The sequence below is a fragment of the Molossus molossus genome, unplaced genomic scaffold (assembly GCF_014108415.1).
Source record: "Molossus molossus isolate mMolMol1 unplaced genomic scaffold, mMolMol1.p scaffold_m16_p_20, whole genome shotgun sequence".
NCBI lineage: Eukaryota > Metazoa > Chordata > Mammalia > Chiroptera > Molossidae > Molossus > Molossus molossus.
In genome coordinates, this window is record NW_023425356.1 from 28,484,450 (window position 1) to 28,495,754 (window position 11,305).

At 49.2% G+C, this 11,305-nt stretch overlaps 1 protein-coding gene across 2 annotated transcripts; it reads left to right on the plus strand.

The window, feature by feature from the left end:
- Positions 1-568: 568 nt before the first annotated feature.
- On the plus strand, positions 569-10,437 carry SLAMF8 (SLAM family member 8). 2 transcript variants are annotated; one of them, XM_036273459.1, is made up of 5 exons: positions 569-691; positions 3,805-4,131; positions 7,732-8,034; positions 8,112-8,222; positions 9,927-10,437. In XM_036273459.1, exons 1-5 carry the CDS (start codon positions 601-603, stop codon positions 9,989-9,991), a joined length of 897 nt encoding a protein of 298 aa, XP_036129352.1. In that variant the 5' UTR covers positions 569-600; the 3' UTR covers positions 9,992-10,437. The 2 variants fall into 2 exon arrangements, with proteins under 2 accessions (XP_036129352.1, XP_036129353.1); XM_036273460.1 differs by lacking the exon at positions 3,805-4,131.
- Positions 10,438-11,305: the final 868 nt, after the last annotated feature.

Genomic DNA, 11,305 nt, shown 5'->3' on the forward strand with positions numbered 1-11,305 from the left:
AAACAAGTGCAATGCCTTAGAAGCGTGCAGTTGGTAGAAGAGACTGTTTGCACTTGGTGTGGCTACAGAGCAGAATAAACATGGGAGACCAACCTGGAAGAGCAGGCTGGAATGGGACTTAGCAGAGCCTTGTATGCTAAGCCAAGCGTGTAGTCTTCGTCTTGAGGGTAGTAGGAGGCCAGGGAGAACTGGGAGCAGAGGAGGAGTGACTATGGAGATTGCAGTGGAGAGGGCTCTCTGAGGCTGCAGCTGGACAATCAGTCAGGGCAGGGTGGAATGCAGGGAGGGAGAGAGGGAGGCAGGGGGGAAGGGAGGAAAGGAGGGATGCAAGGGGGCCGGAAGTTGGAGGATAGGATGTAAGCTTGTGTGTGGGTGCTTGTGGCCTGTGATTGCATAGCCAACCAACCAAGACACATGAAAGAGGCTGACTTACGAGAAACCGCTCCTGGAAGAATCCAGCAATGCTTGCAGCCAACTTCCACTTTACTCTGAATATTTTCAGTTTCGGGACATCTTGTTGTGAGTCAAGATTCCTCCTTTTGATCATGGGGTTTTCCAGAAAGACCTCAGCGCCTTCCATGCCTCCCCACTTGACCTAGGATGTTGTGGACTCTGAGTGTCAAGGGAGGTTGCCTGCCTCTCTGGAGAAGGATGGCTGTGTGGTCCCTGTGGATTCTGCTTCTCTGGACAGGTAAGTGGAGCAGGGGAGTGGCCCGTCCTCAAGGAGCTGATCCCTCCAGCTGCCCCTCGCCAGATGTCTGGACAGGATTCCCCAATTCTAAGTAAGAACCCAGGAACTGAGAAGGGGTAGGAAAGACTGGAGCAAGTTTGGGGGAAACCTTTAAAACTAGGCAGAGGCAAAGAGATGCAGGGTTCTGGGTGGAAGGAGGTGGCAGCTCTGGGAGAATCCAAGCCCAGGAGACTCGAGCTGTTTTGTGGCCAAGGGCAGTTAAAACTGAGGCTGGTGGTACCAGTGATTTGGAAAGAGTTGTCTGTGAGAATGACAAGGGTCTGGCAGTGGTAACACAATAATTCCAAATATAATTTGGGGAGATGAGGGGAGGGCAGGGCTCTTTCAAATGAAGGATGTTTTTTCAACAGCCTGTGGAAAGCTGAATCCTTTCCTAGGTCTGTTTAAGGGGCAATGGATACTGAGTAGGGATGGGAGGTGAGACCAAGTTTAATGTATCACATGTGGACCTGGAGTGGCCAATCATGTTGTGATGGGATGCTTACCTGTTGGGTCTGTACAGCCCTGGACAATCCCTCCATCCAGGGATTGGATCCCTCCATCCAGGGATTGTCTGGTGCCTGACTTCCTTTCCTTGGTTAAGTAGTGCTCAGTGTGACATGGGCCAGCATTGCAAAGCCAGGGGACAGGAGTCTTGGGATGTAGCAAAGACAAAGACACCTTTGGTTTTTTTGGTGTTATTGTTGTTGGGTTTGTTGTTTTTTTTTTCAATTTTTATTTATTTATTTTTGTTACAGATGTTTCTCCTATGTCCCCCCTAGGCACCCTCCTCCCCAGCCTGCCCCCCTCCCCAAGCATTGTTGTTTATGTCCATTGGTTACGCATACATGCATATAAGTTCTTTGGTTTATCTCATCCATCCCCCTTGCCCCGCCCCCCTCCTCTGAGGTTTGTGGGTCTGAATTGTACTCCTTTCTGTGTCTCGGGGTCTATTTTGTTAATCAGCTTACTTTGTTCATTATATTCCACAAATAAGTGAGATCATGTGGTATTTGTCTTTCCCTGATTGGCTTATTTCGCTTAGCATAATGCTCTCCAGGTCCCTCCATGTTGTCTCAAAGGATAAGAGATCTCTCTTTCTTACAGCTGCATAGTATTCCACAGTGTATATGTACCACAGCTTTTTTATCCACTCATCTACTGATGGACACTTGGGCCGTTTCCAGATCTTAGCAATTGTAAATAGTGCTGCTATGAATATAGGGGTACATATATTCTTTCTGATTGGAAAGACACTTTTGTTTACCTCAGACTCACAGTGACTTTGTGATGTCTCTGTCCAGTGTCCCTCCTGAGTCCCCAACCTTGAGAGCTCCAAAGGTTCTGCAGATTTCAACATTTCTAAACATGTGGAGGAAATTCCTCAAAAAAAAAAAGTCTGTTTGTTTCAAAAATATTTCAAATCCTTGGCTATGAGAGACAAAAATATTTTTTTCCAAAAGGCTGTTAATGGTAAACAAGATGAATACAACTGGCTAGTGCACCCCCTTGTTTTATCAATGGGACAGAGGAAGCCCAGAAAGAAGTGTGGAGGCTGAAGGTCACACAGTTCATTCTGGGCCAAGCAGGGCAGGATAGAACCCAGGAGTCTTGACTAACATCCAGTGGTACTTCTTCTCACTCTATGTGTCCACTCCGCATTTACCCTGAAGTCATCCCCAATCAAGCCTGGGATGATTTGGGCCGGGGAGGGCAGTAAGATGGACGAGGGGCTAGAATTACCAGTGGCTTGTTGAGTGGCCATTGAACACGTCTCCTTAACCAAACTCTCAGCACCTGGGTATGTTCCACATCTGCTCTTATTCTGCCCTGCACCCCTGTGCCCACCCCTGTGCCAGGCACAAAGTAAATCTTCAAATGCTGCCATTCATTTGGTAAAATTTGCTGAGCCTTAATATCCTTCTCTGGAACCATGGTGAGCACTGTCAGTGCAAAGATGAAAAGTGGAATTCACAGTAGTGGGGGACGCCGACTCATAAACAGGTGGTAACAACAGAGATAAAGCCAGTTCATAGCTGTGTTCCTAGGCTGCCGAGGGAACATGGAGATGGATGGGGAGATTAGGAAACCTCAGTGCTTCACGAACGAGCAGAAATTAGCCAGTGAAGGAGGCAAGGGGCACTTCAAGCAGAGGCATCATACCCACACACCTCGAACTCAACATGTTCCCAGCGACACTCAGCATCCTGCCACCTCCCCGTCTTTCCATTCTGTTTCTCCTTCTGTTCTGGGTCACAGAGAATGGCACCTGGTGGGTTCCAAGGAGCCATCCTTGACTCCTTTCTCTCACTCCTCAGCTCCACCCTGTTACCAGATCCCATTGATGATGCGTCTTTATCTCTCTTGGTTCCTGCCACCTCTCCCCATCCCAGTTGCTCCCCTCAATACAATTTCCCATCACTCACCTTTGGATTAATAGAAGCAGCCTCAGTCTTGTTCCACCTACAATGCATCCTCTGCCCCTCTGCTGGAGTGATCTTTCTAACATGCCTCTAATCCTGTTACTCTTATTTAAAATCCATTGCTCTAAGGATAAAGCCCAAATGCCAATGTCACATTCAGGGCCCTGCAGGATTTGGTTCCCTCCAACTCGTCAGTGCAATTTCTTACTCCCTCTGCAGAAAACTACTTTCAGTTCCCCATGCACCATGCTCTCATCCTCCAGGCCTTCGTCCTCACTGTTTCCTTTGCCCATCTCCACTCCAGGCAGCCCTCTGCTTGGCCTCGCTGATTCGATTTCTCCTTTGGGCCGCAGTTTAACTGAGCCCCTCAAGACCAGGTGTGGTTACATGATCATCCTGTCTGTGTTCTCCAGAGCACTTCCTTTTTTTCCATTATGGTACTTAACTTAGTATATTTTAATCACTTGCTTCCTCTCTGAGCTCCATGAGCACAGGCACCAAATTCTTATTGTCTTATTCCCAGCCCCTGGTACAGTGCATTCTCACTGGGGTGAAGGGAGTGTGTGGGGAGGGCCCTAATTTTCTCCACACTGCGTGCAGGAGAGATGAGGAGCTTGGGGCAGGCAGAGTGACATGACTCTGTTCTTGCAGCATCACTTCCTGTTGCGGTTACTGATGCCCAAGTGCTGGGCCAGGTGGGGGGCTCAGTGCTGCTGGTGGCAGAGCACCACCCTGGCTTCCAAGTTCGAGAGGCCATCTGGAGATCTCTCTGGCCTTCAGAAGAGCTCCTGGCCACGTCTTTCCGGGGCTCCCTGGAGACTCTGTACCACTCCCGCTTCCTGGGCCGAACCCAGCTGCACAGCAACCTGAGCCTGGAGCTCCGGCCACTAAAGTCTGGAGACAGCGGCAACTTCTCTGTGTTGCTAGTGAACACTGAAGGTCGGGCCTGGATCCAGATCCTGCAGCTCAAGGTGTATGGTGAGTGTGCCTGACCCTGGCTCTCTGCCCCACCTTCCCTCACTACGTCCTGAAAAGGCATCTTGAGTCCTGGGAGCTAGAGAACTGCGTTCCAGAAACCTTGGACCTCTGACTTCGCGGCTAATTCAGAGACCAGCTGCTCTCCTGCACCCACATCTGAGAAAACTCTTCAGGCTCTTTCAGAGGAGCGCCTATCTGGGGCAGCCCAGCTCTGTCCCCTCTAGTCCCAGTCTGAGCTCCAACACGGCATTTTCTTAATTCAGTGGTCTTGGATACAATGCTTAGCTCTGACGTCGGCCTTCTCATTGGTAAAGTGGGCATCATGATATTACCACAAAATGTTCATAACAGTGAAATACAATGGTGCTTGGAAAAGCATCTAGGACAGAAGTTGACCTATACTTCAACAGTTCAATGGTATCAGATTATGACGTGCCATTATTTTATGTACCACTACGAAAGAAAAATGTTGCCAATTAAACTATGAGACAATATTTTTATTAAAAATTAAGTTATAATTCAATTGTAGTTAAAAGTACAGAACTTTTTAAAGAGTTCTTTCAGATATATTTTAAGATTTTAACAATAATATTCACGGGTTCTTTCAGTCATTCATTGTTGCAAAACATACCATCCCAAACCTTACCAGCTAAAAGCAGCTATTTTTATTTCTCACAATTCTGTAGGTTAGCCTGGCTCAGGTAGCAGACCTCTGTTCCACGTGGGTTTGCCAAGGTCATTCATGCAGCTGCATTCAGCATCTCGGCTGGGGTGTCTGAACTCACTGGGGACAGGAAGGGTCTTTCTTTCCAGTAATTTTACCTGCACCTCCATGACAACAACCTCTACCATAACCTCTACCACTATCACTACCTCCACATCTACCTCCACCATCACCGCCTCCACCTTCGTCATCCCACCACTATCACCACCTCCACCTCCATCTCCACCACCCCCACCATCACCTCCACCTCCATCTCCACCACCCCCACTATCACCTCCACCTCCATCTCCACCACCCCCACCATCACCTCTGCCTCCATCTCCACCACCCCCACCATCACCTCCACCTCCATCTCCACCACCCCCACCATCACCTCCACCTCCATCTCCACCACCCCCACTATCACCTCTACCTCCATCTCCACCACCCCCACCATCACCTCCACCACCCCCACCATCACCTCCACCTCCACCACCCCACCATCACCTCCATCTCTACCACCTCCACCATCACCTCCACCACCCCCACCATCACCTCCACCTCCATCTCCACCACCCCCACCATCACCTCCACCTCCATCTCCACCACCCCCACCATCACCTCCACCTCCATCTCCACCACCCCACCATCACCTCCACCTCCATCTCCACCACTCCACCATCACCTCCACCTCCACCACCCCACCATCACCTCCACCTCCATCTCCACCACCCCCCACCATCACCTCCACCTCCATCTCCACCACCCCCACCATCACCTCCACCTCCATCTCCACCACCCCCACCATCACCTCCACCTCCATCTCCACCACCCCCACCATCACCTCCACCTCCATCTCCACCACCCCCACCATCACCTCCACCTCCATCTCCACCACCCCCACCATCACCTCCACCTCCATCTCCACCACCCCCACCATCACCTCCACCTCCATCTCCACCACCCCCACCATCACCTCCATCTCCACCACCCCCACCATCACCTCCACCTCCACCACCCCCACCATCACCTCCATCTCTACCACCTCCACCATCACCTCTGTCATTACTTCTACCACTATTACTACCCCTACCTCCACCTCCACCACCTTTGCTATATTTCTGCTTATCAAGAAAAAAAGACCTTCTAGCTCTCATTTATTTACCTAATGACTTGGAAATGATGTATGAATGACCCCAAAGCATAATGTTAGTAAAACCTCAGAAATTTGGTAGAGGGAAAGAAAAGCTGCAAATTTAAGAATGGAGACTGGAGGTGACAGCTAGGAAGAGGGAAACAATAAGGGAGAGAAAGGCAGTAGCAAATTGGGAGGAGAGAGACACCCCACCCCCACCCCCACCCCCACCCTGAAACAGCTAACTGGCTTTCCTTGGGTATGCCACTCAGGGTGCTGATATTCAATTAGATGGGTGTCCTTCTGGATGCAGGCAACCCTGAACCAGGTGTACAGTTTGGCAAGCAGTGCTGGCTGGATTTCAGCACCCCCCCCCCACCTTCACCTGTTACCCCCTTAGCCAATGCCCTAGTGCAGTGAATAACCTATGAAACTATACAGGGAGCCCTGGAGCTTCTCCCTTGTTCTGAGTCTCAGCTGCGGCACATGTAAAATGAGGACACTGAGTATGATAATACATGCAGCACCCACACCACTAAACTCTAAAATGCCTTGTTCTCAGCATCTGAATTACAAATTTTAAGGAAATTGCTGTTTTATTGCTTCCAAATACATAGCTTGATTAGAACTAATTGCACAAAGCTGCCAAACAGCCGTCCTTAGGAGCTTTGCTTTGACAGTAGATAAAAAGGGATTTGAATTAGCAGATCGGTTACTAGAAATGTCAATGGTGTTTCTACTGTGCTCATCGTGTTTGGAAGCAGCTTGTCCCTGTAAGTAGTATAAATATCTCCCCTGTAATCTTTGTTTATACTATTAGTGTGCCCAGCAAATTTTTTCTTTTCTCATATCACAAACCCCGGCATATTGAGCTGGCATCCGTGAGTTTTGACTCTACTTGACTCTGGAATGCTGTCGGGCGCTGAGCCATCTATCTCATTGTCACCAGAATGCTCTCCCGCTGGCCCCCATCGCCAGGGAGACTCGGGCTTTACTCATCAACCTATATAGGAAAGGAGGAGAGCCAGGACACCAATGTGCTCAATGGCCCAGGTAGCTGAGGATCTGGAGAGCGAGGGTTATAGAGATAACAAGACAGAGCCCCTTCAGAGCATTTTGCACCATTGTAATTATTTTCTTAATTATTTATTACCATTTGTCAGTGTTTGCCTTTCTCACCAAACTCTAGGCTCCAAAAGTCCAGGAATGTGTATGTTTTTTGTTTTGTTTGTTTTGTTTTGTTTTTTTGCCTGACCTAATAAATGCTCTTAGCCTCTGTGACTGATATACCACGAGAAAAGGGCTGTGACAAGAGATAGACAGAGGGCTTGGGAAGTGCAGAACCATACCTGGAGTAGCAGGGAAGGCTTCATTTTCGGGGCAGCAAGCGATGTGTCCCAGCTGGACCCAGGAGTTTTCCGGGAGCACAAGAAGAGAAAGGTGTACGTGCTCAGCTGAGACATAGGAAGGCATGGAAGAGCATGACACGTTTGCGAGAACGAGGAGCTGACTATGATGGGTGGAAAGGGCCAGCAAGAGGGATAGCTGGAGAGATTGACATCAACCGTTTTACGAAGGATTTTGAATCCCAAACTAAGGAATTTAGCTTTTGTCTTGTGGTCAGTGGGAAGCCAGACAAGGTTTTGGAGCAAGAGTGGACTAGTCGGAGGTACTATCTATCCCTGCATGGATCCCAGAGTCAGAGCTGTGGGCCCTGCCCAACATCACTGTAACCCATACCTGCTCTACTGTTTTTGCCCAGATGCAGTACCCAGGCCCATGGTACAAGTGTTCATCGCTATATCTGGGGATGCTCAGCCCCCCAAGACTTGCCAGGCATTCCTGTCCTGTTGGGTCCCCAACATCACTGACATAACCTATAGCTGGCGACAGGAAGGGACCGTTGACTTTGGTATCAAGTCACATGGCCTCTTCACGGATGGACAGGTGTTGAGGGTTTCCCTGGGACCAGGAGACAAGGGCACGGCCTATTCCTGCATTGTCTCCAACCCTGTGAGCTGGAACTCGACTATAGTCACCCCCTGGGAGAGCTGCCACCATGAGGCAGGTATGCCATGGGCCAAGGGTCAGTGTGGGATGGTAAAGCATCAAGTCCACCTCTGACCCTTCTCCCTCCATGTCCTGCACCAGGGAAGGCCTCCTACAAAGATGTGCTGCTGGTGGTGGTGCCTGTCTCGCTGCTGCTGATCCTGGCTGGTCTCCTCTCTGCCTGGCACTGGGGCCCCTGCTCAGGTGGGAGTCCTGCACATGCTGGAGGGGGTGGAGGAGCTGAAGAGGAGGGCAGAGTTTGGACCTCCTCCTATTTGCCTTCGGATTGTCTGCCCTCCTCACCTCTCCCACATCATCTCTTGGCCTTCTCCGTCTTGTATTCCGGCCTCCAATCAGACTTGAAGTATCTTTTGTAGTCCTTCAAATGAACTATTCTTTTACATATATCTTCAGGCCTTTGTACATCCCGTTTTCCCTTTCTGGAACACACTTTCCATGATTTCCCCCTCAACTTCTTCATTAGGTTATACCCTACATGATCTTCAAGGTGTGTCTGCTCCAGGAAGCCTTCTTGACTTTATTCCCCACCTTCAGCCTGGATTAGTGTCCTGCCTTTAATGTCCATTGCCTACCCCCACTCACAGCACTGATTTAACTTACACTCCCACTAAATTCTCAACCCTTTAAAGGCAAAGGCTAGGTCACTACTGGGCATCAAGCAATGGTTTCTGTTACACAGCTGGTATCAATAAAGGTTTGTTGCGTGAAAGTCTAGTTGAATCCCAATCCCTTGTTGCCTAGGAAACACTCCCTGAGCACAACGCTTCTCTAGCCCGGAGCTGATGTGCCTCTTTGCTAAGGAGAAGAGGAAAAGGGGAAGTCCGAGGGCAGCCAGGCTCCGAGCTCCACACCCCTCAGCCCTGCCTTCGCCCCAGAATGCCCGGCTCCTGAAAGAAACTCATCCACTGGCCTGTGCTTCATGGCTGTGTGCACTCCAGGCTGTATGGGCTTGCTGACCCCGGTGGGGGTGGGGGGGGTCAGCCAGGAGAAGGAGGCAGGAGACCTGAGCCACTCAGCACAGAGAGGGAGTAGATGATTGGCTCTTGTTTGTTCTTTCCCTGAGGCAGGGGGGCAAGCAGCTGGGGTCACACTCCACCCAAGGGTCCTGTCTGTCCCAGGCAGTCTCCAGAATTCAAGTTAATAATGTAGAAGCCAGGAGAAAAGCAACTTTTTGTGTTAACAGCCTTATTAACATATAACTCAAATACCATACAATTCACCTATTTAAAGTATATACAATTCAGTGGCTTTAATTTTATTCACAGAGTTGTGTATTGTGTATCTATCATCACAATCAATTTTAGAATATTTTCATTACCCCAAAAAGAACCCCCAAAAGCCCTTAGCCATCATTCCCTAATCAATGCCCCCTTTCCCTCCCGGCCTAGGCAGCCACTGATCTGCTTCCTGTCTGTATACCATCTATTCTGGACAATGCCCTGTTTGGTCCTTTGTGACTGACTTCTTTCACTCAGCTTAATGTATTCGAGGCTCAGAAAAGACTGGCTTTGGCCACCAACAAGAGACAGAAAGAACCCAAGAAAAAGGCTCCCCACAGGAAGTCCAGAGCCTGGCTCTGGCTCTGTTGTGTGGCCTCTGGACATTGAACTGAGTCCATCCCAGCTCTAAGTTTCTATATTTTTACAGCTAAATGTATGGCATAGTTGCAGAGGAAGGCTAGACATTAGGAAGAACTACCTGTCTTTGAAGTGCCTCCTTTTCCAGGGTCTTGAAAAAATAAGGGAAGAAATGTGGATGTTTTTTGTTTTGTTTTGCCGGAGGTGATCTTGGGCCAGGACAATTGGGAATCAGAGACCTTGGGCCAGGCCAAGGATGCTAAGATTCCAAATATTGAAGGGGTGACCTTCTTTCGTATCTCCTTGCCAGGGAAAAAGAAGAAGGATGGCTGTGCTAACGGAGTGGTCCCAGAGACAGAGACCCCCCTCGTGTAGTGTCTGTCATGAGGGAGCAGACAAACTGACACTGGATCCTGAGGAACCGCACTGCGCAGGCGCACGATGGTCTGGGACGCGGTTGGTACCTGGAAACGACCATGTTCCTCGTAGCTCCTGTGAGACTCCGTTCCACTTTCCAGGAGCAGCCTGGGCAGCCGTCACACTGGGAGGACAGAAAACACTGGCCTGACCTTCCATACCCTGCCCTTGCCCTCTCCCCTTGTTTCAGGTCCTGGCTTCAGTCTGGGCAAGATGGGCCTAAGAGGAAATTCCCTAAAGGACTCTGGACATTCTCCAGGACCCACGGGGACAGTGACGGTCCAGGGCATTCACTTCCCTCCACTGTTCAGGAAGTATTGTTATGGACTGAATTTTTCCCCTCAAAATTCACATGTTAAAGTCCTAACTAACCTCAGTATCTCAGAATATGACTGTTTGGAGATAGGGCCTTTAAAGATGTAACTAAGGTTAAATGAAGTCATTGGAATAGGGCCCTAATCTAATATGACTGGTGTCCTTATAAGAAAAGGGAGAGACATCAGAAATGCACAGAGAGAAAGAGAAATGACCAAGAGAGGGCACAGAGAGAATGAAGCAAAGATTGATGCCTCTGGAGAAACCAAATCAGCTGAGACATTGATCTTGGACTTTCAGTCTCCAGAACTGTGAGAAAATAAATGTCTGCTGTTTAAGTCACCCAGTCAGTGGTACCTTGTTATGATAGCCCTGACAGACTCATTAACCAACTTGCACCAGAAAATTCCCTCCAGCCTGAGTCCCAGGCTTTAAAAGACATTGAACCTCTGAACTAACTGTGAATCTCTGAATGGCCCACTTCCAGCCCCAGTCTCAGCCCTAGCCCAAGCTCCTGTAATCTGAGACCTTGATGCTTCCTGATGACCAAGGCATTATCCTAAGAAAAGGTCTAGAAATAGGCGAAGGTGGGAGCAGAAAGACAAGGGTTTCTCTTTGGGGCCTGACAGACTTTCAGATCATCTGAGTTCATGGTCCTTAAAGGTAATTTACAATTATAGATCATCAAAGGATGATTGATATCCCATGGTTAGGAAGGGTGTCATTTTACAGGCAACACCTTTTTAATAGATAACTTCACCCTCTCTGCTGCCCATCATGCCTCCTATAGGAACTGGGAGTGGGATTCGAGGGTCTCTCCTCACTGTCTAACACAGTAACCACGAAAAAATATATTCAATTTACCCCAGCCAACAGGAAGTTTTTGCACAATTTCAAGAAAGCAGCTCAGCTCGAGGTGAGTGTCTCTACCTTAGACTGAGAGAGGAAAGAGCTAGG